Source organism: Tachysurus fulvidraco, chromosome 5 (assembly GCF_022655615.1).
Source record: "Tachysurus fulvidraco isolate hzauxx_2018 chromosome 5, HZAU_PFXX_2.0, whole genome shotgun sequence".
NCBI classification, from domain to species: Eukaryota; Metazoa; Chordata; class Actinopteri; order Siluriformes; family Bagridae; genus Tachysurus; species Tachysurus fulvidraco.
The window spans coordinates 17299238-17325844 of record NC_062522.1 but is presented as its reverse complement, the minus strand read 5'-3'; the positions used below and the strand labels follow the sequence as shown (position 1 = coordinate 17325844).

The 26607-nt window shown below is 42.6% G+C and overlaps 1 protein-coding gene across 1 annotated transcript in view; it reads right to left on the bottom strand.

The window, feature by feature from the left end:
* Window positions 1–215: 215 nt before the first annotated feature.
* plxna1b (plexin A1b) overlaps window positions 216–26607 on the bottom strand; it is a 199802-nt gene continuing 173410 nt past the window's right edge. Inside the window, exons 17-32 of the mRNA XM_027147335.2 lie at window positions 25460–25553; window positions 23772–24011; window positions 20920–21063; window positions 18514–18748; window positions 16828–16970; window positions 15181–15437; window positions 12650–12716; window positions 10010–10156; window positions 9447–9606; window positions 9225–9328; window positions 8240–8336; window positions 7596–7786; window positions 6762–6931; window positions 6425–6637; window positions 5008–5158; window positions 216–3711 (exon numbers count right to left, since the gene is read on the bottom strand). Coding sequence (XP_027003136.1) covers window positions 3616–3711; window positions 5008–5158; window positions 6425–6637; window positions 6762–6931; window positions 7596–7786; window positions 8240–8336; window positions 9225–9328; window positions 9447–9606; window positions 10010–10156; window positions 12650–12716; window positions 15181–15437; window positions 16828–16970; window positions 18514–18748; window positions 20920–21063; window positions 23772–24011; window positions 25460–25553 — 2509 coding nt within the window. The 3' untranslated portion in view covers window positions 216–3615. The remainder of the gene's footprint in view (window positions 3712–5007; window positions 5159–6424; window positions 6638–6761; window positions 6932–7595; window positions 7787–8239; window positions 8337–9224; window positions 9329–9446; window positions 9607–10009; window positions 10157–12649; window positions 12717–15180; window positions 15438–16827; window positions 16971–18513; window positions 18749–20919; window positions 21064–23771; window positions 24012–25459; window positions 25554–26607) is intronic.

Sequence of the window (26607 nt, the reverse complement as noted above, 5' to 3'; positions counted from 1 at the left end):
TTCAAGCGGATTTAGAGTCCGAACCAGGAGCTCGGGTCAAAGTTGCTGAAAAATGGGGGAAGAAAAAGAAAAACTGAAAAAAAATGTAAATTTTTTTTTTGGACAGCCAGCTTAGGGCTTATGCTGAAAATCCTTTCAGAGCTCCTATTTCTATTTATTAGGTTTTAGAATTAATGCTTGAGTGGAAGAAAAAAAAAAGACACCAGAAAGCATGATTTAGCAAAAAACTGTTTAATTTCATCTTGATGTATGTTTATTTACAAGTAGTAAATCTGCAAAATAGGAAACAACAGAATATTTACACAATGGATGCTTACCGGCCAACGTATGACAATTACTTCAAGTCTAAAATTGAGAATAATAATAATAATAATAATAATTAAAAAAAAAAAATCACCTAGTTTATCATAGCATTAAAACTCAACTGGTGTGACTTCCTGTGATTCATTTACTAGTACTTCATTCAAGCCTAGGGCGTTTAGGGGCCGACTGAAAAGGACAGCTACTGCACTGGAGAAGGATAAAAAGAACCGAGGAAGAGTCAGGATGTGAGATAGCTGGGAATTGTGACAAGTAAAAGGCAGGAATGGCATCAAAGATGAAGGCAGCACCGGAGCAGAGAAGTGCTGTTATGGATGGAAAGACTTGCGGTAGGAGGAAGTCAAGAAAGATGTGTGCTGAAAACGAAGTATTGGAAGAGGAAGACAGAATGGGCACAGGAAGGAGGGAAAGAGGGGGTGGTCAGGATCAGCAGCACCCACTCCAGAGGAGCTTTTATATCAAAGCATCCCGAAGGAGCGAGTGCACGATTGCTTTCTTTCCCCAGCTGAAAACTCACCGCTATTACCATCACCCTTTTTATACAGATCAGCATGAGCGCTGAGAGAAAAATAAAGGATTGCTCCATTGATCTCTACACAGGGTGCACAATGTGGAAGTAAACATAAAACGCTCCCAAAAGTCTGTGAGACGTGCCTCTTACTCGCACCGGTACCGAAAAGTTTGGAAACGTAACTAACTTGCTGTTCTTTCACACGTGTGATCCGGTGTGAACAGCCAAAAGGCAACACCAACACAGGAGACTAAAGGGAGATCCTGAGATGTTTGGATGCATCTTCATACCATCATCGGTCCAACACGCAGCTCGACGCGGCTCAAAAGGAGCCAAATTATGAAAGGGTTTTCGAGGCTCGCCACAGCTGTACAGAATCTCAATTCGCTCTGGCTGAGTGAGGAGCACAGGCCGAGCTGCGTTGCGCTATGTAGACTAATGTAAAATTCATTTGATTACATAAGTCTGATAGCTCATCAGCTAGCGGTTAGTGGAACGGCTTCAGGGCTCCTTGCACAAAGCTAATCTATTTCCATTAGGCCAGATCTTATGGCAGGGTGAAGATACTGGCCTGTTTAAAAGAAGAAGAAAAAAAAAATCCCACACACACATACATGCGCACACACACACGCGGCCGTCTGCGTAGTCACATCTGCGAGCTAAGCGGTTTTCTCCGTCAGCCTGTCTGTCTCTCTCTCTCTCCACACGTTCACCTTGGTTAAAAATGGATGAAGGTGTCAGAACTAGCGGACGTTGGCCGGCTAACCAGCGCTGACAGCTCGCCCTCGCACTCGAGTCAGGGCTTGATGTGCTCTAGGCAGGAAACAACCCTGTTTGAACCTGTGTTTAACTGATGGTTTGGTCCAAAAAATACTTTTGCAAAAAAGTATCTACTGAATGTTTGAGGAACATAATGGTACCCTAAGCCTTTCTGGGAATGGAAGAGGAAAAGTAATAACTTAGAAGACAACACTGATACATAAGCAAAGGGGAAAATCTAAACAACATCAACAGAAATTCATTGTCCCATTCAAAAGATTCCAGCAAAAAAGCCTGACAACACTTCACATAATCTCTCTCAGTACAGGGAGCAGGGCTGGCGTGTCACCTTGTGTTTGGTTTTTTTTTGTTTTTGTTTTTTTTCATAAGTTAAAATAGTCGTACCTTACACAGCACCACCCATGTACGTGTGATGGAGAGAAATGATGAGCAAGAAACACAGCTTTTCAGGTACAAATGGTAAAGCACATTCAGAGGCAGGAGAACAAAATGGAGCAGTACAAAATTGAAACACCAAATCAAATCCACCACAGATCACAGTTTGATTTTAGTCAAGCAAAGTAAAGCAAGAAATCGGGAAGAAGAAGAATTAAAAAAAAAAAAAAAAAAAAAAAAAAAAAAAAAAAAAAGGAGAAGAGAAAAAAAAAAGGCAACACTAAGATAGACTCTCGTCAGAGAACACGTCTCTCATACGAGATTAGAAAGATCATCTATAAAGAAGCAGGCTAAATCAAACACACACACTGGAGGCGTCAGGCCAGAGGCTAACAGGATTACTTAGCCCTGTCTCATTAATGAGCTGAGGCTAAAGCTCCTCTTTCTCTCAGTCTACATCCTCTCCTTCATCCTTCCCTTCCTCGCTCACCGATCGGAGTTTGAAGCAGTGACGAATTAAGAGCTTCACCCCCATCTTTCTCTCTCGTATACAAGAGAGTGAGAGAAAAAGGAGCTGGTGTAAATCTACTGCTCTTCCTCCACATGCATTGTGCATAAAGAGGAAGAAAACTGGAGAAAGAGCTGCATTTGGTTCACAAAGCCCCGAGAACGAGCTCTTTAACTTCTAAACTCTGGATAATCCTAGCTTACCTGCACTATTTATCTACTCCGTACAATTTTTTTTTTTCAGTCATCAGGCAAGATCATAATAAAACAAAATCATAGCACATTCCCATGTAACAAAATGTCTTTTCACTAAACGACATTCAAATAAAACATGGCACAGGACAACATTTTATTCATTTTCTTCTTTTTTTTTTTTCCTTCCTATGTAATTTTTTTTCTTTTGCTTAAATATCTAATTCATCTTTGTCGACTCTATTTGTGTTTCAGTGATAACATAGCAAAAAATCTCAATGTTGGTTTTCACTTGGCTGAAAATGTAACAGTATTTATATACATATATAATATCTGAAGATTTGTCCTTTGTACTTTTTTTCTGTAAACTGTGCAAATTCAGCAGTAACACGAGTGGCAAAAGAGAGCAGAGAGAGGGCAGTCCGTTACATTTGTACAACATAAAAAATAAAAAGCAACGACAAAATCACACTAATCCAAATGTCCTGTTTTTCTTCTGTGTGAACTCTCGGGTGTGTGTCATTACAACACCTGACCAATAGCATGGCTGCAGTGGAGGCATCCCAGAATTCATCCTTCTTGAGTCTTCAAAAATGTTGGGCGGAAAGTGTGTGTGTGTGTCTGTGTGTGAAGAGGTCCAGCACACGCGCACACACACACACACACACATCACAACTAAATAATAATTAAAAAGGTTATACACCAATGACAACAATCAAAATGTTTCCTGTGATGTGTCCTGGTGTTGACACCCACACCCACACACACACTCACACACACACACAGACAGACAGACAGACACACACAGACGAATAGTGTGTGCCCAGCTCTGTAGTAGCTCCAGTGTACTGCGCCAGTTCTTTGCAGTGTGTGTTTTGGGGGTGTGTGTGACTTCAGAGTTTGTGTGTCGTGAATACTCGGAGCCCTGATCAGCTGCTCAGAGCCATGGTGTCAATCACCTGCTCGAGCTTACTCCTCAACCTCTGCCTGCGTGCCTGCTCGTCCCGCTCCAGCGCACACAGGATCTGCAGAGACACACACACACACACACACACACACACACACACACACACACACACACACACACACACACACACACACACACACACACACACACACACACACAGAGAGGTGAATAGAGTGTGAGATAGTGAAAGAACAAAAGAAAGAAAGAAGCACTTAAAGTGAAACTACAATGCACCGAGGACTATCTATCCATCCACCGATCGATCAGTCTGTCCTGTCCGCCTGTTTTTGATCTGTGCTCACATGTCTATTAAAGCTGAAATACAACGGGGGTGCATGTGCTTCTGCTTTTAAAGCATAATGACACATGATGAGGCGCAGTGCTAATGGAGCCAGCTGTGATACATTATCCAGAAAAACAAAATCACAGCGTACATGCACGCGCAGGGACGCGCACACACGCTCGGGGCGCAATAACGCCGCTGTAGGAGTGACTGTTATTTGGCTAAAGGTTCAGTGAGGGGAGATACTAAAATGTCACTGGCCAATAGGTCCAAAAACAATAATTACTGCAGGATAACAACGGGACACACACTTTATTCTGTTCCTGGAAATGATCAGTGTTTTTTTTAAGCTAAAATGTACAATATGCACTAGCTTACATACTATTTCAGTCATTTAAAAGCAGATTGTGTCTAAGTCAGCATGCTGAAGCATTCTTTGGCTATTACAACAACAACAATAATAATAACAATAATAATAATTCACTGCAAGTTACAGTGTGGCATCTCAGTATGACCAGCTTGACCCCAATCAGCCATTACAATAAAACCTGTGTGCCACAAGACAATGAAAATGGGTCAGCGCTGGCACTCTGACCAGTCTGAAGCTACACAGCCTCTTACACAGCAAGCTCTAATGCACTGAGTGTTCTGTCATATCCAACATGAACCTTTTCAGCAGTCTGTGCTTCAGAAAGGTCTGTGGGATGAAACAAGAAGGAGTAGACTTTACTCCCCACTTGTGTCAGTGATCCTTGTGACCCTGTCAACGGTTCAAAATGGTCCTTCCTTGCAAGACTTTTGGCACCTACTAGGTACCACGAGACCTGCTGTGACGGAGATGCTCTGCCCCCAGCTGTCCAGCCATCACAATTTAGCCTTTGTTAAATTAACTCATTCTTTACACTTGCCCATTTTTCCTGCTTCCAACACATCTTTGAGAACTGACTGATCTCTTGCTGCCTAATATATCTGACATCTTGACAGGTGCCATTGCAATAAGATAATCAATGATGATCACTTCATGTGTCAGGGTTTTTAATGTTATGTCTGATCATATGTATGAGCACTTACTTCGTCTTTGTACTTGGTGATGTAGGAGTAGATCTCATGCAGGGCACTCATGCTGTTGAACTGATTCAAGTGAAGGCGAGACTGCTCTGCCAAATACGCACTCATATCCTGATCACTGATCGCTGGCATCCGAGAGATGTCAGAATAATACCTGAGAGAGAGAGAGAGAGAGAGAGAGAGAGAGAGAGAGAAAGAGAGTGAGTGAGTGTGCGCGTGCGAGTGTGTGCATTAGTGTGTGCGCGAGTGTGAGAATGTGTGTGCGAGTCCATGCGTGAATGTGAGTGCGTTTGTGTGTGAGTGTGAGTGAGTGTGTGCGAGTGTGTGTGTGAGAATGTGTGTGCGAGTCTGTGCGTGAATGTGAGTGCGTGTGTGTGAGTGCGTGTGTGTGAGTGTGTGTGAGAGAGTGTGTGTGTGAGTGTGTGCGTGAGTGAGTGTGTGCGAGTGAGTGTGTGGGAGTGTGCGTGAGTGTGAGAGATTGTGTGTGAGTGTGAGAGAGAGTGTGCGTTTGTGTGTGAGCGCATGAGTGTGTGAGAGAGAGTGTGCGTGTGTGTATGTGTGCGTGAGTGTGTGTGCGTGAGTGTGAGTGGTGTGGGGGAATGTTCATGTTAACACAGAAAATCAATGTGAGGCAACAGCATTAAAAGGGTTAAAACATGTGATTATAAATCAATTCTTTAGGCATTTTAATGCATTTTAAAAGTATGAGCACTTGTTATTTTTTGAAGAAAAAACAAGCTGGAATGTATTTTCATTAGGCCTGTCAGAACAAACCTCACTGCTCGAATACAAATTGATTTGCTCATATTTTTGCATTCGAAGGCCAAGAAAAACTAATTCAGTGTTTAAGATCCAATGTTCTACATTTGGTTGCCCAACAAGTCTCTATGTAAACATGAGTTTCCTAACCTTCCTATGTCTCGCAAGCCAGATTTCAAGCAGTTGCTCGATGGTCTGGCACGTTTGGTCAAAAAATGTAGCCAAGAACCAACTACTTTCCCAGGAAGAGACAATTTGACTGACAACAGAGCTTTTTCTGTAGCCTGTTGACAAACATGCGAGATCATTTACTCGCCCTTCACTGCTCCAAACACTCGGTGTTCAAAAGTGTCTTTTTCTGCATGGCAACATATTTAGATATTTATATAGTTTAGGTGCGGCTAGGCGATCAGACCGAAAGCTATGGCACGAGATGTAACGTGGCCCTTTGTTCAGTGATGAGTCTGACCTCTTTGCTTTAATGCTAGAATAAATCAGAATGGTACACTATTGTTAGTAGTGTTGCTGTTTTACAGAGCACTAATTATGAGAATGGCATCAAATACTCTGAATCCTTCGTTTTCCCCCATCTCTAATTTACCCCAGGCAAATAAGTGATAGTGCTGAGCTACACAATTCCAAATGATAAATGATGACCTACCTCTCGACCCAGTTCTTGTAGTTGGGGATGTCCTTAGCGTAGAGCAACTTGTTCGAGGGCGAGTCTTTGCCCAGTTTGTGTTCTGATGTAGAACACGAGTCCATGAAGGTCTGAGCTACTACAGATAGACACGCGTCTGTGATGCTGTTCTTATGGATGTCAAAGACAAACTGAGGATTCTTTATCACGTTCACCCAGAACCTCAATGGCAAACTGCAGAGATGGAGAGTGAATATAGAATGAAGAGTTGCGACAGAGACAAAGCACTTTACACTGCACCTAGCTTTAGGTCAACACAGATATATTTTAAACGCTGTGTACAATAACAGGTACTGACCAGTTACTTTTCCACGTGTGCCTGACGTCTGGGTCTGTTATCTGGTGTTTGTCGGCCTGCTCGTCCAGGAAGTCAAACATGTATTTAATAGCGAGAGGGAGTGCGCTGCCTCTGTGGGCTGTGCTGAAGATAGTCTCAAACAGGTCATCTACAAACTTCTGTAATGTACCCTGTCACACACACACACACACACACACACACACACACACACACACACACACACACACACACAAAGTTAGCTTACCTAACCTTACAGAGGACTGTTTTTTCCCCCCCACACCCAACTGATTTCATACTGACTGTCCTCCCAACCCCAAATCGTTAACACACTCGGAGTTACAACACGATTCCACCTAACTACGTAGTGCAGATGAGGATCAGGAAGTGGATGTACACTAAGACCTCTGCTGAACCTTCAGTGGTCTGAAAAACATGACCCAACTTGCTCAGAGCTTCATAAGCAGTTAACGATTAAATAGCGCACCCCTGTGGGGCCCAAGAGGATTATGGGAAGTGTGGCTTCTAAGCAGTTAAAGCAAAGACATCTCAATAAGAGATCTCTACACTGACAGGAGATAGGAGTGCCGATGAGGGAAAAAAAAAGCCAGATTTCTTTTTCCCAAAACAGCTCGATAAGCAAAGGTCATCGGTCTAATTAAGATACAGTGGTCCGTGTCAGACTGGACCTGCTGCTAAATGTTAATCAGGGACTAGCCTTTCACACGCAAAGGTCAACACAAACTGGCTATAGAGAGAAGCTACATAAAAGACATAGAAAATCTAGGGTTAAGACAGGAACACGGGCCTGTGTGTGAGCTCTTGTGTCTTATCTACCTTGGTTGCGAGCAAGCGGGTCAGGTAGATCTCAGAGACCATCTTGCTGCCGCGGTCTCCCTCCCTCTGGTCTGAGTGGTCATGGTTTTTGACCAGATGCCAGAGTTTGGTTCCACTCTCCAGATCCGGAGTGATCATGGGAGTCCGCGAGCGTAGGCTGTCAGGACTGCTGGCTGTCCTCAACATGCTCTCTGTGACAAATAAAGAAATGGAGAAAGGAATGACTTACAAAGACAGGAAGTAACAAGAGGATAAAAGAGTGTATCTCAGTCAAACATTTAAATACTACAAAACAACGATGGGGGATAAAGATGACATGATGAATAGCTCCTATTACTGCTATTGCGAGGGCTTAAAAAAAGAAATGAGACAGAGTTGTTCAAATGTGACTCAAAGCGCTTCGGTGATGGAGAGAATATGTCGCTTTTAAAGAGGCAACACTCCTTACTGTCACTCATGTAACATGCCATTCTTTCACATTCACTCGCACTTGCACCCTCACGCTAAGATTCAGGAATTAATGTCTGTCATCTAAAGCCCGACAGTCTGTGCTTCTCCAGCAGCCAATCAAATATTAAATCTACGCTACAGGTTACTGAAATATGAGACAGAGAGAGAAAGAGAAAGAGAGAGAGAGCTCTAACCGTATCGGCTGAGGGACTTGGTAAATGTAGAGGAGTTGGAGATGTTATAAGCAGAGTTCTGCTTAGGGACTAGCGCCATCACTGAGCCATCCGTAACCTACACACACACAGAAAGAGAGAGAGAGAGAGAGAGAGAGAGAGAGATTTACAGTAAATTAATAAATAAGTATAATAAACACAATAAACACACTGCTTTAATACATTATGGCGAGTACAGCAAACAAGAATTCGTCGGTCCTTGATCATTTTAACGACAGATTTTCCTACTGTACGTATCGCCCCAGAGAGCTAAATTTTTACTAGCGGTAAATTTACAAGACGTACAAACAAATGGAGTCTATTACACATCTACAGTATTAATATTTTTGCAGCTAAAAGTACATGCACATTCAACGATTTTGGTCAGTGGAAAAGGATGCACTCCTGTTTTGCAGCTTCACAGGACAATTTCTGACACCCATCTTGTGTATAACTGCACACTCGTACAGTAAGCATCGTCAGATGATCGTACAGTTCGGAACGGCATTTAAAAGAACAAGCCACCTTGTTTAATTGGATAGAGATTAACTTCTGATTGCCCTCAATCACTTCACTCTATTACAACTGATGTTTATACATAAAAGGTTTTTATTTTCTGAGGCTGATTATTAACAAATTATCAGGATGCATAAATAGAAGCGCATTATAATAATCACATTTTAATTTGTAAAGCTCATTTGCTGCATTTTGCTGATTGATTATCTGCCTCATGCAGGCCACTGAAATTGGGCGGATTTGTGCTGCTGCTTGAATAGACTTGCTGCAGTGTAAAGGCTTGCTATCATTCCCTGTTGGGGTGTTGCTATGGTTACCTGGCAGCTTGTGAACCTGCTAGGTTGTTGGGATGTTGCCATGGTAACCTAGTGGTGCAGGAGGTGCTGGGCTGTTGGACGTGATTGCTATGCTATTGAATGGATTTGTGATTGTGAATGTGCATGTGGGTTACCTGGTAGTGAGCGAGCGTATTGAGGCGCTTCCAGTCATTATCGATCTTTGTGGTGACGTCTTCGTCCTGGAGGATGATTCTAGCCATTCGACCCTGACGCCATTCTACACATGGGGGGAAAGTGAGAAATGTTCAGATTAGCTGCTGGCAGCCTTTAATTTACAGAGGACTCAGGACTCACTGCTGTTAAATGGTTGTAGAACGAGAGGCGCTATCTCTCACCTAGATCCATGTCTCCTGCCTTGGGTCTCTGGGAGTACGGGCTGCCCTTATAGACGGCGTCCAGCAGCTTCTCCTTTACCTGAGTGATGGTGTCACAGTTCAGGCATTTGACCGTGACCTCCGATGCGTTCTCATTCTCTGGGTTGACGCAGTGCAGTGTCTGTGCGCAGGGCAGAACAATGAAATGCGATGCTCTAATGATCATGATGCACACACTGCACACACTGACTACATAAAAGCAGACAGTAAACTAAGCAGCAAATTTATATACCTTAAAAAATAAATAAAAGTAAACTACCTAAAATTATGAAAAACAGCACGAGAAAGTCAATGTTAACAGAGGTTGCTGTTAAGCTGCTTTTTTAGGGGGAAAAAAAGGCATGTATAGTGAAGCTTTTTTAGTGCTAGCGCAGTAGCAGCCGCACCAAAGGCATAGCAAAGGCATAATCTGAAATCAAAGGGTAGAGTGGTGTGGTATTGACGTGAGAGCAGCTTTAACATGCATCTCTAGCTGTGTGTGAAGAGCTACTGCTGTTCCACACTCTTGCTGTAAAGCTACTGACCAGGGTCTTATAGTCGATCTGCTGTCTGATCAGTTTGTCTTCACTGAGAGAGTAGCGCGCCTCTCCTGTGATGGCGTCTATCGGCCCTTTCTCCATCTGCTGCTTCATTGCACAGTAGAGCATGAAGAGAGGTTCGCCTGCACACTCCTGTTCACAAACAAATCCACACACGCACACAAAATGAATAAAATTATGTCTAGGTCTCGAGTTCTCCCGAACTTGTCAAAGACACAATAAACAGTATAAGACATATTGATTCATTCAGTACAAATGGAGGCGCAGGCAGTGATCAGTGTGAACAGGCTTATGTTTAAATGCCACGAGGGAGATAATAAGCCAGAGAGTGATGTGAATGATGCTGAAAATCAAAGTGATAACAATATAAGCTAATTTTAAAGAATTATAAGATTACAGAGGAAAATGAGTTGGGGTTTTTTTCCTTTCGGCACAACATATTTCAGTGGAACTGCAATGAGTCCTCGAATGCAATTTTGTCCCCTTGCACCGTTTAAGATTTTAAACTAGGGACTAGCCCTTTACTGCAGGCTGAGACGAACGCAAAAGAGAAGCATGTTACATGTTAGAAACACAATTATGCATTTAGAACTATACATGGTAGAAAATGTCCAGAGTTCTCCATTCAGCACACACATAAAGCCAATGAGGAGATAAATATTTAAATTTCCCATTCTTAAATGCTGAGGTAGTTTACTTATAGCTCTAAATGGCTCTGGAACTGTACCAAAGGCCATCACAGACTCTCAGTTCCCTTGGAATTGTTTTCCCTCTATTTGAACGCAAGGTATATTAAACTCCAATTAATTCTCAGCATACACAAGCTTTCTGAGCGTAGAGTGTGGAAACAATTTCTGCTGCTTCAGTGTTTCTGCTCTTGTTTCATAGCCCACTGGAGAGAATGAGAGGATCACTGATGGGCATTGTTCTGTAGACCGGTCCCTCTGTTCTGGATTAATGATGTCTGCTGCTGGTCTATACACGGAGGACGCTTGTTTCCTCTGTGCCAAACTGCAGGGCGAGTGGTTACTGACGGCCTTGGTGTCCAAACTCAGCATAAACTCACAGGACACAAAGCTATTGAAAGAGTCCTTCACTATGCACGAGTTAATTCCTGTAGTCAGGGAAAACAAAAACCGGGACGAAAGCAGTGTAAAGCTGCCGCTGCTCCCCTGAGCCTTCCCTATTCTGCACGGACACAGCCCAGAGCGAGTCTGAATGAGCTGCAGAGTCTGTGCGAAGAAGGCGGGTGACGATTGATGGAGGGGTTAATAGAAGGCTAATGACTGTGGAGGAAAGTGCTGGAGAAGCACTTCAGAGCATGAAATGTGTCAAACCAGCAATGAGACGAAAGCTGAGACCGTCGCGCTCCCTCACTTTTCTCAATCATTCCTTCCTACGCACTGCCTCCTCTCATCTTTCACAAGTTCTACCTTTCTTTCTTGCTCTCCCTTGTTAACTGTCTTTATCTATGTCCTTTCACGTCCTTTCTGTTTTCGCCATTGTTTGTCTTCCACACAAAGGTTTCCTTTTGCTACTTACTGTGCATCTCTTATCATAAGCAGAGGAAGAAAAAAAAAAAAAAAACACTTGACAGGGTGCATATTGGCAACCAAATTATCCACAATTAATTAGCAACAATTCAATTAATTAAAGCTAATAACTTCTCACACATCGTGTATTGCTTTGTGGGGGTTTCCAGACCTCAGGATACTCTTGCTAATAAATGACTACTCTGTGAACAGAAAATACCACACAAGTGCATGCAGCCCCTCTGTGGAATGCGTACCCTCTGAGTTTCTCGCTCGTATCCCCCTCTTCCCTCCATATGTCTCCGCCTCATTGGGCTCGTTAGCATCGAGGCTAATTAAACAGACAGCTGTTGATGAGCAGCAACAGACAGGAGACAGACACAAACACTCTGACAGCTACAGTCTGGATTTGGGCTTCTCACTTTCATATCAGCAAAAAGTGTGTGTGTGTGTGTGTGTGTGTGTTGCTTTAATATCTCTTTAGCAGCTACATGAATGAAAAGCTTAGGCAAACTTGTCATAACGTGAACCAGCATATCAAATTGCTGGAAAAAAGAGAGGAAAAAAACGGCTGCTTCAAGCTCGTACCCCCAAAAAAAACAAAACAAAAACAAAACAAAATATATATGTATATATAAAATGAAAGCAGGCTCAGTCAAATGCATCTCAAGGATCATTAAATATCCATGCACACTTCAGCATCTCTTGAGTAGTGACTTCTTTTGATTCCTATATCCATCTGTCTAATAACTAGTGTCTACAAACTGAAGATATGTGGAAGTCAGACGCAGAAATAAAAAGGCTATATATAGAGATCTGGCTTCATGGGCATGTGCAAGGCTCATGGTTGAGACTGAGAAAGCCTTGCTGCCAGGGACATATGGCAGATTCTGTGCTGTCACTGAACTCAATCTCCCATAAGCCTTTGCAAGACACCCAAGGTCAGTAAAGGATATACAAACACTCAGAACCTCAAGCTGTTACATTCACACACACACACCCACAAAATACACGCTACGGTACTCGAACACAAATACGCATGCGTGTAGGAGTATCACACCACCACGCTAACACACAAAATACACTCACTCACCTTCAGGAACTTGTACAGGAGAAAGGTGAACCAGTTTGTCAGCATTTTCTCCGCTACAGACTCCGTCCTAAATCGGGGGAAGGGGGGGAAAGAAATTAATGTCAAATAAACATTACTTCAAGCTTCAAGAAGCTATGTAATGGCTTGCCTCGGGACTACTAAACACTCGGTCTGTGATCTCGAGAGAATCGGAGGCTGTTTAATTCCTCTCTGACAGTAGTGAACTAAAGACCAACGACAGCACCTGCGCTAACAAACGCAATAGACTCCTGAGCGGAACGCGGCCTTCTAACCGGCGCGCGCCTGAATGAATGAGCGATATTACTAAGCCAATTGCTCATTTTCTTCCTACTCTCTAAAGCAAACCACCAGTCCTCATTAAGAAAATGCACCAATTAGAGTAATTCAGTAACTTTTCTAGTTGAGCAGAAACCTGCCGCATAATAACAACCCTCGCACAAGTCCCATGGAATGGAGCTAATTAACAGACGAAGTAATTAGCGGACTTTATTAGCACTAATCTGTTAACGAAGGGGGAGAGGAGAAGTGGAAGGGAAGAGTGGGGTAAACTGTTTTCTCCTTCCTTTCTTTTTAATTATTCACTCGCTCACCCACAGACAGATGAAACACACAGAGAAATGAGGCAGTGCTAAGTTTAAATGAGGGAGAGGAACAGTGAGCCAGCGGAAAGAAGACCGAGAGAACATAAAGGGAAGGGAAGGGAAGCGAAGGGGGGTAGAAGATGGTGCCTGCTCATGTGTGTTTGAACTTCAGGCACTGCTTCTTCTTGTAAATGTGCTGGAGGAAGGTATGGCGAGAGTGAGCACAGACAGGAGGAGGACTTGAACCTCATGCTCTTACATGAGCCCCAGTGGAGAATACTCTTGCATCAGTCAGATCATGGTGACAGCAGCTTTCGGGAAGCTCTGTACGTACAAGCACTCAGCTAGACCTTTGGATTTTACATGTTTCAGGCAATACACTGTACCACATACAGTACTTTGCTTAAATTTCCCCCCCTTGTAGTGTTACAGCCTGGAAATGGACTCGGGCTTTGAGTCACAAATCACGTAGGATGGACAGAACCAAATATACAGCAAGCGTAAAAAAAATAAAACCTCTTCCTGTCTGCAGCAGACTAGAAACTGCAGTAGAGGTTTAGCTTCTACCAACAAAGCTACACTGGGACTGGTTCAAAACCAAGAACCTGAATATGTCGGATCTGTCCATTCCTCACGCCGACTGTGAGTCTGTGTGAGGATGTGAAAATTGCTCACTACTGATCACCATTCATGTTGAAAGAGCTTGAGTGACTTTTAATTAAAGGCAGGGTCTCCGATTTTTGAAAGCCAACGTCGACATTTGAAATCACCAAAACAAACACGTCCCTAACCCAAATGGGTCCCACCCCTGTATTTATAGCAATGCCCACACACACATACGTAACCCAGGCAACGGTTGTAGCGGTTATAGCTGCGGTTGTAGCTGCCTCTCTACATTACTACGATAGAAAAGAGGTGTTATTTGTGTAGTAACAGTGCTTAACTCAGAAGTTATTGACTCTGGATACTCCAATCTGTGAATATGCGGCCAACTTCCAGCTCCTTCAGTTCTCTCCAGCGCTGGAAAGCTGATCCTATATTAACACGGGTCCTGCTTCTGGCCTTATCGTAAGCCTTTCTTCGCTTTCATACTCCAGGTCACTGTTAAAACCGATTTCTGCTAATGTCACACATGCGCACTGAACACTCTCATATTGACAAGACCCGCCCCTTACTGCTCTTTGGCTACACGTTTTTTTTTGTCTGATTCTTCAGTTTTCTGAAGCATTTCTCAAAAATCGGAGACCCTACCTTTAAGAAATACTGGCAAATAAAATGCAGTGATTCAGAAGTGAAGAGGATAGCGATGTGTCCCTGTACCAAAGGTGGGTAATGACTTGGTGATCAGGTTTGCAAATAATAAATGTCTACTTTTTTCCTTTTAACTTTTGTTCCAATACTGTACGTTGTAATGTGTAAATGAAAATATGGAACAGACCACTGTGTGCGTGTGTGTGTGTGTGTGTGTGTGTGTGGGGGGGGGCATACATCCAAAAAGCAGTTATTGCCTTACCCTTGTAATCCAATTCTGTTTGTTTTGTGAACAGTAATGACTGTTTTTCTGCTTAGAAAGTGTGTGTATCCATCCCCTATGATCACTCTTATACGCTGCATTTCCTCCTATGTTCCTCCTTATCTGTTCCTCCTGCTATGCCTAAAATAACTCTTGTTCTTCACTCTTCCTCTTCATTCTGCAAGCCTGTCCCTCTGAGTGTGTGTGTCTCTCTCTCTCTCTCTGGGGGGCCTGTGTGCTCAGGTGTGTAATATTCTCAGACAGAAGTGAAGACAGAGATAGTGAGATTCTGGCGTAAACAGTAACAGCAGCAAAGAGGGGGCGACAAAAGACCTGCCATGTCCTCAATCATCAAACACGCTGAAAGCGTACACAGAGCGTCTAAGTAAAGACACGCGAGCGGCGGCTGCAGGTACCTGCGGAGCAGCAGTTTGGGGTGGTTTTTGCTCTCCAGGTTTTTGTCGATGAGGTCAGAGAGCAGCTGCTTGAGGACTCCTGTAGCGTACTCCATCTCCCCCTGCAGTGCACTCATGATGAGCGAGGCCACATTGCCCCTGTCGCGCATTGAGAATGAGCGCTGGGCCTCTAATGTGCGGATAAACGTCAGCAGGAAGTGCTTCTTGTTCAGGAGCTGCCCGAACAGCGTCAGGGCCTTCTCCACGTTCGCCGGCACCTGATGGAGGAGGACAGGAGGTGATGCGTCATTTCAATGTTAAACGCTCTATTGAGGACACTTTGCGAATCAATTTGTTTTTGGAATGTTTCAGACACCATCTGCGCAGCCATTTTCAGGGTTTCTCCTAGCCGACTAGCTTACGTGGCAGTGCAAGACACGTCTTTGATTCGATCTCAACAGAGCCCAGACTAGTCATTATGCTTTAGAGTTGCTTTTGATCTCCAATTCACACTGAGCGTGTTTTATTGATACAGATTGACTCAGTCTGGCTAATAAGCCAGAACATTTGGCTTTTGCAGCAAGCTTCATAGACTAAACAGGCCACGAAACACTTTTAACTTGTCAGCATAATAAAGAGAGGCTCCTTGAATGGGGTCATTATTAAATCGAATCTACCTTGACTGATACATTACAGCCTGTACTGCTAATTGGTCAGTTTTTATGCAGACCAACAATCACAGAAAAAACACACCATGCGTTCCATGTCCTCTATGAAACAGCTAATGACCAAAAGACTGAAGCAAAATTATGATCAATATTTTACTGACATCCATGCTGATTTTTTTTTTGTTTTCTTGGAATTGACTAGCCTCATAAAATGGGTGTAGCTCAATCAGTGACTCGATGCTGAGCTCATATTCAAGTTAATAGAATTGAGAGGAAAAAGAGCTCGCATGTCATCTAGTCTTTGCGCTTACAGTGAATTCTGTGCAGATTATATTCAATTTGGGTGCAAAAGAAAAAGAAAAAAATAGACTTTAAGAGTTTAGCTAACTCCACTCCCCATTCTGCTTTGCAAACAACATCTTAGAGCTACATAATACACAGGGGAAATGAGACGGCACTCAGAGCAGCTGCCCCATTCTAACAGCTCCTAAACAGTGGAATAAAGCGCCGCTATCTTTCAGAGAGCATTTATTTAGAAATGTGTATGTGTCGCTCTCTGGAGAGGCCAGGATTGCAACTTAGTAGAAGCATAATAAGAAATTGATCCATATAGCACAAGAGCTGATTCCACCAGAGATATGAATAGAAAGCCAATGCAACACATCTACTCTACCAATTATGCATCATGAGATGTGCTGTGTGTGTGTGTGTGTGTGTGTGTGTGTGTGTGTGTGTGTGTGTGTGTGTGTGTGTGTGTGTGTGTGTGAGAGAGACAAAAGTGGTATTTCAGAAGCCACGTGTTTACATGCGTCCTAATAATCCGATCATAATCCTGTTAATGGTTTCATTGGAAGAGAAATCTTCATGTACACACCTGAATCAGAATAAAGGAGTCATTGAGGATAACCTGGAATGAATTTTTATGGATACAATCCATTAACTGGACAAGCATGACTTTTATTAAATGCATACAAGTGTATGGATGCATGGTGCATTATACCTCCATCTCCTTTAACACAGGATGATCCTCGATGCCAGGGAACAGCACTCTCATAGCGTAGGTCCGGTAGTCTAAGAACGGGATTCCTGCACCGTCAAGCTCTTGAGTCAGCTCGTGGATGTCAGTCTGCAGTTCAGCAAATGCTGTGGACAGACACATGGCCTGGTTTATATCAATAGTTCTTAAAGAATAAAAAAAGCCACCTTACATATGTTACTCTGAGGTCCTGCATCTGAGAGAGAGATTAAAGGTGTAATAAAGCAAAGAGAAACCGACCAGTTTGTTCCTACAGTGTCAGCATCGGTTAGCCGAGGCCTTCGTATAGTCTGAAGAAGATGGAATGTGTCCTGACTAGATTCTCTTTACCAATTAATAGCAGCAGGCCACTAAAAGTGCAGCCTCTTGTCAGAGGGATTTAACGCTTCCTTTAGGATGCTGCAGCAGATGCCTGTTTGTAGGGAGGACAGGCTTTGGCAGGGGGGTGTTTATAATTTCTGACAGGCAGGAGTGTGGGCAGCCGTGTGCCTGTCTCTTTCAGGCACTGCAGGGCAACCGAGGGGGAAGAGTTTAGCAGGCGTGGATGTCAACCTTTGACATCCTGTCTGGACAGGAGAGGCGAATTGTGGGTTATTGACAGGCCCGAGACTCCGCTGGCAACTTAATGAGGAAAGCAGAGAGGAAGAAGCAAGAGAGGTGAGAGACCGAGAGCAAGAGAGACAATGCGCAAGAGAGGGAGGTTCATTGGAATATATTAGTATTTGTTTTGCTTGAAGACAAGCGATCTCTGACAATTGTCTTGTTCCTCTCAGACGTACACTGCTTACCTGTCTAAACAATCAGTACCCGTGTTATTTACTGCCATGGCTAACAATCAACGGATAAACAAAGACATGAAACACAGGCACGAGAGAAAGAGACGCTACTAAAACTAAAGCAACACATTTAAAGTGGGAAGAAACGCTACTTTAGAGAACCGAGCAATAAATGGGACAACGGGAGCTGTCGACCCCCCCCCCCCACACACACACACACACACTCAATCTTTGTTCATCCTAGAGATCATTCCTCCTGTTATCTCGTAAGCACTAGCTCTCTCTCCTGCTTCTCTCATCCCTCTCTATGGGTCTACATGTCTGCATAATCTCAGGGCTGGGACACAGACGAGGGCATCGCCTCAGGGCAGACCCACACTGAGATAACGGCTGCCTGGTCTCACGCCCTTCACAACGCATACAGAGAGATCGAGAGAAAAAAGAAAGGGGTTTTTTGTAAGCATCGCCATTAGAAGGAGCTTTTTATGATCAGTCAGTCGGTAACAAGCAAACATGCAAAGGAACACACACAGAAAGGAAGAAAGAGGGGGAAGGAGTTGATAGAGAGAAAATATTTGAAAGAAAATGTTATGGAGGAAAAAAGACTTAAAAAGAAAATTAAAGAAGGGAGGAAAAAAAAAGATGTAGAAAAAAGTTCAAAAAGAAAGATGAATACAGCAACAAAAAGGAGCCACAAATACAGAAAAGATGCACAGAAAAGAAAAGATTAAAGAAAAAAAAAGTTAGGAAATAAAGAAAAAAATCTAAAAAGATAAAAGAAAAATTGCAGTAAGAAACCCAGAAGAACGGCACTTGTCAGTACATTATAAGAAAAGACAGGAAGTAAAGCGAGTGAGACAGGATGTGGTCGTACCCTCTTTGCACTCGATTGCCACTCTGGACTCCAGGTTGTCCATCTGCAGCTGCAGGCGTTTGAGTGTGCGGTCGGCATCGCGGGACTTGCGCTTGTATGCGATGAGGACTATGATGATGATGAGCAACAGCAGGCCTCCTCCGGCCCCGATGCCGATGATGGCGGGCAGAGTGAGCAGGCTGTCCGAATAGATCTGCAGCGTACCAGGCGAGTACTCGAACCCTCCAACACGCACCTGCACCACACAAATACAAACACTTTTTATTTTTTTTTCCCCAAAATGTGTGAAGTGTGGCACCTCCCCCTGTTTTCAGCGTTTTCACTTAATGTCTCTGTTGAGTGTTCTGTAGTAAGTGGCTGTTAACAGCTGTAATTACCAGGAACACGCAGACTAAAGCTTTCCCATTAAACCCACTAAGACCTCACACCTCCACACAGAGCACATTAATTAAACAGCCCCGACCACACAAGGCTATTACAAACTACGTTAGGCTCGGGACTAGCACATCTCCACAATGCGCTCGCTATTTAACCAGGAAGAGGTGCATGGTGGGAAACGTAGTCCGTACAGTAAAGGGAGCGCGGTCGCAGCATGTAAGCTTGATATTCAAGTGCATTCGAGTGGTTAAAGAGAGAAACGGAGTGATGGGGGATTTAAGCTGCATGAATGAGAGAAAATGGATGCGGAAAATGAGCCAAGTGAGGCGAAAGCACAAAACAAAAAGCACCCTGCATGTTCGGCTCCCTCACCCAGCTCGTATATAGGTCAGAGTATATAGGTCGAGGACAAACATCTGGGCCTGCAGGTCTCAGAGGGGCTCTCGTTCTTTTTTGTTCTGTCTACCCCCTCTCTTCCCTTTCCCCCACATCTATCTTTTTTTTCTCCTCAGGGCTTTTTGCTCAGAAGGAGAGCAGACAGCTTGGGAAAAATAGCAGCATGCTATTTTAATACCCTTGGTAGATTAAGAAAATTAATGTATAAAATCCGTGAGGGGAAATAAAAATATATATATATATTAAGAAAGAAAGAACGCAGCTCCAGCTTTAAGGATGGAATTTTCTGTATTAGAAAAAAAAAAAAAATCAAATCAGCCTGTCTCCTACCACACTAATCATTACCGGCGGTAAATACAATCACCTTTTGTCAAATCTCTATAGACAAAACCATTTAAAATCACATCTGAACATGAAATAAATGGAGCAGAGGTTACGTTGTATAAATGCAGGGGAAACCAGTGCAATGCTAAATGGAGAAGATGCGATAGAAGGATAAATACTCGAAAACCAAAACAAAAGAAAAGTATTTAAAAAGAGCATACATCATGTATAAAAGCAGCCCCTAAAATACTTGTTTAATGCAGTTTTGGATGGAAAGTGAGCGAAGATGTGGCATTTAACAGCAGAGTCTCGGCAAGGTATTATCTTTATTCACCTCAAGTCTGAGGAAAATCCGACTAAAGCTGCTCACTGAATGCTTCCAATAAACTGCTCTGGGCTCTTATTAGTTTTTTAATAGCGTAGCGCTGCTGAATTTCCTGCAACTGACTGATCAGGTGGTGTTGATTCATTTTCTATAGGAGCAGGGTTCGGACAGTAGGGCCAGCAGCAAGGTTTATATTAATGTACTTGTTCTAACACTATTAACTCTTTTATACAGGGACTTGTTTATAGCGTCTATAACATAAGCGATAGCGGGAATTAAATGTAAGCAAAGAAAAAAGCAACTCTTGGTGCTGTGGAAAAGAGACATGCTATTAGAGGCTAATAATCATCTTCATGGAGCCAACATACCATAACTCATCATTCATTATTTTCTTAGAACAGTACAACCACTGTGTTGTATTCCTGTCTTAGTGTTACCCTGAAACCCAGCACTCAGATACACTACACGTTACTGTGACCAGGACATTAGGCAACACCAAACATCTTTAGAAGAAATGCTGACATTTGAACAGGAGGTTGCATTTAAATAAATCCTTTTCCTTGAGGAAAAAGCCTGATATGCTTATGTGCCAAAAAAGTATAATATTACCATAATGGATTTAGCATACCGTCAAATAAAATGTTTCTAGTGTAGATTTAGGATGAGCGTGAACTTCGCTATGGAGGTATTATTGCAGAAAAAACAAACAAACAAACAAAAAAAAGCTACTGAGCACCTGTGATGGTGGAAATGTAGAATTATTTTTCTGAAATACCTGGTTGCAGGTGAACAGGTCCAGGTCTATAAATCACAGGTTGCTGCAGTGAATATAGTAAATATATGTGCACAAATTCCACTGTCGCACGCGCTCAGGTGATTTGCTCCATTAGTAACCCCGTATTTCTCCTTTGTGTTTAAATGGCCTGACGGTCGTGCTACAGAGGTGAAAGGTTGAAGCCTGTTATGGCTGTGTGTAAACTCACAGTGACTTTGTGCTGGCCGGTGAGGTCAGGCCATTCACACAGCAGCTGAGCCTCTGACACGGTCAACATGCACGGCTCGTCTCCTATCAGAACCGTGTAGTTCATCCGGGTGTTACCGGGTGCTGCCGGGATCAAGTTCTTCCCCTGAAACACACAAATGCAAAGGTTTAATATGTACTACATGCACATTTAGATTTGCAAAGAAACGAAGCAGTCGGCTGTAAACGACGGGCAAGTCCCAGCTTCAGGTAAGTGGATGTCTGAATCAGTACCACACCTAAATAAACTAAACTCAATTAGACTTAAGCTTTAGAGCTGCAGACAAAAACCTGACTTCAGATTCACTCACTGTGTACAGAAGCCGGAGTTTATTAAAAGCCGCAATCGTTTCGTCTCCACATTTATATGCTGTGGATAAAAAGACGGCTAATCGAATGAAGGCTCTTCTATACGAGCCAATGAAATGCTGGATTCTAACATTTTCATGGATATAGTTAGTTTGCCAATATCCAATATCCCGCTCCCCAGGGGGCTCATGGCGAGGCCTGGGGGGTGGAATAGCACGAGAAAGGTTGGCATGGCAGTGAGCGCAGAGATATTAACCACCGGAGGGGGATCCAATTAAACGTGTAAATAAAGCCCAGAAATAGTGACACACACACACACACAAGCGCGTGCACGCTCACATGTTGATTTATACACACACACACACCTCTTGATATACCCAGGAGGCCTTGCACAAAGTAGAGAAAAAAAATTAATTGCACGGAAAATCTGATGCACATCTAATTTATCTGCAATTATTTAATGGAATTGGGTTGATTTGCTGCTCTTAATTTCTGTGTAGAGTGAGGGGGGGGGGAATCTGCTGCTTGGCAGGAGAGTAGTAATCAAAAAGGTTTCATTACGGAGTTTGATTTAACTATAGGAAGTTGGTTATGGGAGTCACGGTGCTGCTTGCTACGGTATTTACATTCGAATTGGCTCAGGGGAAAAAGAAATATTTTTCCATTAAAAATACCACAACGGGTTTTCAAACTAGGGCTTTGAAGTTCAGGCAGAGAGGGAAAAGCGGAGGGGGTGGAATAAAGTCAGTATCACCAGAGGAGATGGGTTAAAGCATTGGCGCCTCAAAGACGTGAGGAATGAATGCTGGGGAGAGTAAACAGGCTTTCAGATGCTATCGGTGACTGAGAGACAGGCTGCCAAAAAATTGCTTTTTATTTTATTTTTTTTTCCAATCAGAAAGCCATGAACTTCTTAGTCCTTCATGTGTCTAAAGCTTTGTTTGCGAATACTAACACGAATTCACTGGATTCATAATCTATTACTGATGAGAAGGATTCGAGTGTCGATATTGTCTGAAATGGACACGATGATGAGAAAATCTGGCTTTTCAAATGGTTTCATCATTACATCGTGTTCAACTGGGAAATAGTTATTTTATGTTTATTCATATTTGCATATGATTGAAACAGCAATCTAATCACACAGCTGGGTTTTGGGGGGTTAACGGTGTCTAGTGTCCTTGCTCAAAGTCGGTGGTTCTTTGGCAGCCAGGATATTTGCAGAGGTGCCAACATTTTTAACAACGAACCCCTAGCAGGTATAGAGACAAACCAGAATGTCACCAACAAAAACCCTACCATATATTAGTGAGCCAGACACCTATTTTATTTTATTCCGTCAGATCTGCACCAAACAGCAGTAAGAAATCTGACGCGGGAGCTCTGTTTCTTTTCTGTCTTCTTGTTTTCTATTGGCTCACAAGACCAAGGCTTGTGAATTCATAGATCGATATTCACCTAGTGTAGATGCGTTCAATTTATTTATTTATTTTTACCCATGAGACCTATTTTGCAGTGTTTGTAGAACTAGTGCACAATTAAACACAGGCAAGCAAAGCGAAGAAAGGATATTAATTACCGTCCAAATACCATTAGCATTATGTATAAAGGTTTAGATAACACTTGTTAGACAGCTTGTAGGGCTATTTCATGGTTAATGACCATTTTGGTAAACTTAAATATTTACATTCTTTATTTATGTCTACACAAACGAAGGCAGCAGATCAGCTCTCTCTTCATGCAATGGCCAAGACATTAGTAATGTAAATTAGGGACTGGAGGAAGGGCTTCCAGAGCGTTTAATACCGGAGAGGTCAAAAAATAGCCTGAATAAGCATCAATTAGCTCATCTAGCATTTTGATTATGAAAAGCTCTTTGGTGTTTTGGAGTATGTTCCTCTGTACTCCAGTGTTAAAATGTGGCACGGCTGCACTAAGTGTGCAAAGGTTTTTGCAGCTCATGAGCTTCTTTGAAATATGTTTTAAAATTCTTCTGCAGCCCACAGTGAATACCTCTGACCCAGATAAAGTCAGCACAGATGAAGTGAAGAAAACTGCAACCAAAAGCAAATGTTTTTTTTTTAACGTCCCATGTCCTTTCCCCTTCAGTGAACTGCTGTTTCCGCCAGGTGAATTTTTTTTTGTTCGTTCCTACTGCTGGTTTATCCAACACTGAATACAGAAGGCATATTTTTCTGCTTGCTTCCATGTCATCAAAATAAATGTCTAAATGTGGCCAAACTGTAGATACTGGCACCTCGAGATTTGAACTCACAACCTTCAGCTCAATAGCTCAGAAGCTTAAGTGCCACCCATAATCATATGTATAAGCATTTCCGTAAGAGAGAGAGAGAGAGATAGCGAAAGAGAGAGAGAGAGACATCATAGCACTATTATATTTCAATGAATAAAAATAAGCGCACTCATACTTTCTGCTTCAGTGACCTTTATTGTTTAAACAATCTGCTCGATGTTTGGATTGTTAAATAAGATTCAGACCCCTACCTTGAGAATGAGAGGTGAACCTGGCTTGAGTTCCAGCATGGTGGGAGGGAGGGGTTCGAACACAGGATCAGGGTAGTAGGTGAAGCTCTCATTGACCACCAGCAGTGAGTAGACATTATCCATAATGAAGCCTATCTCATCTGGACTGGTTCCCACCTCTGATACACTTTTCTCAGAGTCTGAACCTGCCACCGAGGGCGCCAGGCACACCATCACCGTGTTATTGACCACCGTGCAGTTCTGAACGTGAGAGAAGGAGAAAGAGATATCAACATCTATTGGCATCTCAATATTTATAGACATTTAAAAATGTATAAAACGGTGAAGAAACATTATATATATATTATATATATATATATATGATACTAGGGGGGAAAACTGAATAAATGAAATGAGATACATGGGACGGCTTGGGACAGTACCACTTCTGTCTCACTCAACAGTTCTGCGCTCCATCAGTGAAAAGTTTTATTTCAACAAGGCAGAATTCATATTAAAACTAGAATAATTATCCTGTTTTTTTAACCATAAAGAGCACAGTTATAAAAGGGAAATTATTTAGAATCACAATATCCACCGTCACCCAGATTTGCGGACCACGGTCACCATCAGCTCTGGCTATACATTTGAATTGATACATTTTATGCTGAATTGATGTTTTTGGAAGTAGGGGTCAGAGTGCAGGTCAGCCATTTTACAGCACCCCTAGAGCGGAGTCGGTTAAAGTCCTTGCTCAAGGGCCCAAGAGTGGCAGCTTGGCAGTGTTGGGGCTCGAACCCTGATCCTCCAATCAACCACCAGAAACACTATACAAATAAAACCTAATTAAAGTGAATTAAGGTGAACATTTGACATAAACCCTATGTATAAGTGGATTGACTGAGGGTAAAGAGGTAGAAAGGAGGAGAGGGAGAGAATGGACTGAGCAGAATGAGGAGAAGAGAGGGGATAAAAGTGTGTAGGTCGTGTTGGAGAAAGGTTCCTCAAGCCCTGCAGGGACTCAGCCGGAGACCTGGGCAACTTCTCTTTTAGACCTGATTTTCTGTCAGCGGCTGACATTTAAAAGGTTAATCTGCTTAAAGGAGATGCAATGCCACACATCACCACTCAAACACATGCAGAAACACACAAATGTGCAAAAAGCCCAAGGCAGGGTTACTGCGAGGGCAATTAAACACCCCCCGAAGATCTGTTTCTATGGGGAAATGATATATTTTTATTGTGCAAAAAGGAAAAAACTGGACCCTCGTGGGATCCAAGCTGAAGAGGAGATCATATACACAGCACAACTATACTACTGTGTGCATGGGATCGTATTAATGTTAATTGCCACCTCAGCATGAATGGCCTATGTCACGGCAAAAACAGATGTTAATCAAACATTCAATAAAATTCAGTTAATAAGAAAAAGGAAACTTTCTGTACAAAGAGACAACGCAATAAAGGATTCTTTTAATTTACTTGTGTTTCAAATTGTAAAAGTTTTCCTGGGGATGTCTTACAAAAGTCTTTCAGAGTTTCTTCTGATAAAAGGGCAAAATATGTTATCACAGGGGTGTTACAATGATGACATTTTGGTGGTTCAGTAAATGCCCATGAGTCAGACTTCTGTGGTCTATATGGCACCTTGTACTGTGTGTATGTATGTGTGTGTGTGTGTGTGTGTGTGTGCACGTGTACACACTTACATTGATAGATCTGATTGCTCCTGACATGGCTCTCATCTTAGGCTCTCTCACAGTGGCCAGGTTAGTCCCGGTGACTGTCAGCGGGGTCCCACCACTAAAGAAAAGAACACAAGGCCATAAAAACAAAGCACTTACAGCATCTTCTTGAAGTTTTAATCAACTATCAAGCCTCGATTATTTCCAGTACCTACAACTGCCAATGTATTATCACACTGCCAACACAATCCTCCATAATACACACTAACCATTCTGAAAGCAACCTACCGAGTCAAGTGTATTTACCGGACTGGAGTGCTGGAGTACATTGTGAGAGGACAAATTGAGAGAAAATCTATTAATCTATTATTCTCTCAGAATCTACCACGGCGCTGGCCGTGTTCTCAAATCTTATTGGCCAGATTTTTTTTTTTTTTAAACACATGCTTGTTTCTATAGTAACAAATAATTCACAGGAACTCTTATGGCAGATGTTCCACAAATAAACTAAGACTGATAATAAACATTTTTTTTTTCCTTTAAAAAAAGGTTCATATTTAGCAATTAAAAATGTATGATCGTTGAGTTTTGTACTAAGTGGTTTAATTAACATTTATGGAGTCCTGGGTAGGAACATTGTGGTTTTCCACAAGATAGAGTCTCCAGAACAGAGGAGGTTTTCTTTCCCCCGACTGATACTCTTCTAATTTAGACATATCCAGTTCCCATCCATCAAGAAGCTCTCCGATCACATAACAGGCTATTACATGCTATCACTGAGGTACCTAAAGCCAGCTTACCAACCACATCTTTTCAAACGGCTGCTCATGCAGTGTCCGAGGGCGGCGTGACACGCTGGGAAGAAAGTGCTACTCGCCCTCTTTAACATTCATGAGCCCACAGACACGTGATTGGCTAGTGTGGCTGTGATTGACAGGGAGAGAAGATGCCGTGTCTCTCTTCCTGAGAGCATGGACAATTTTGTTCCATTAGACTTGTTTTTCTCAGAAACATGACAATCTGCATTTTCTGTCTTACTGAACTCAAAATAAAAAAGAAAGTGAATAATAATAATAATAATAAAAAAAAGGGGGCTAGTTTTGAGACGTGTTGGTATAGAAAAAGAGTCAGCTTCAGGGTGGTAATGGCATCACACCATCCTGTCACTGATT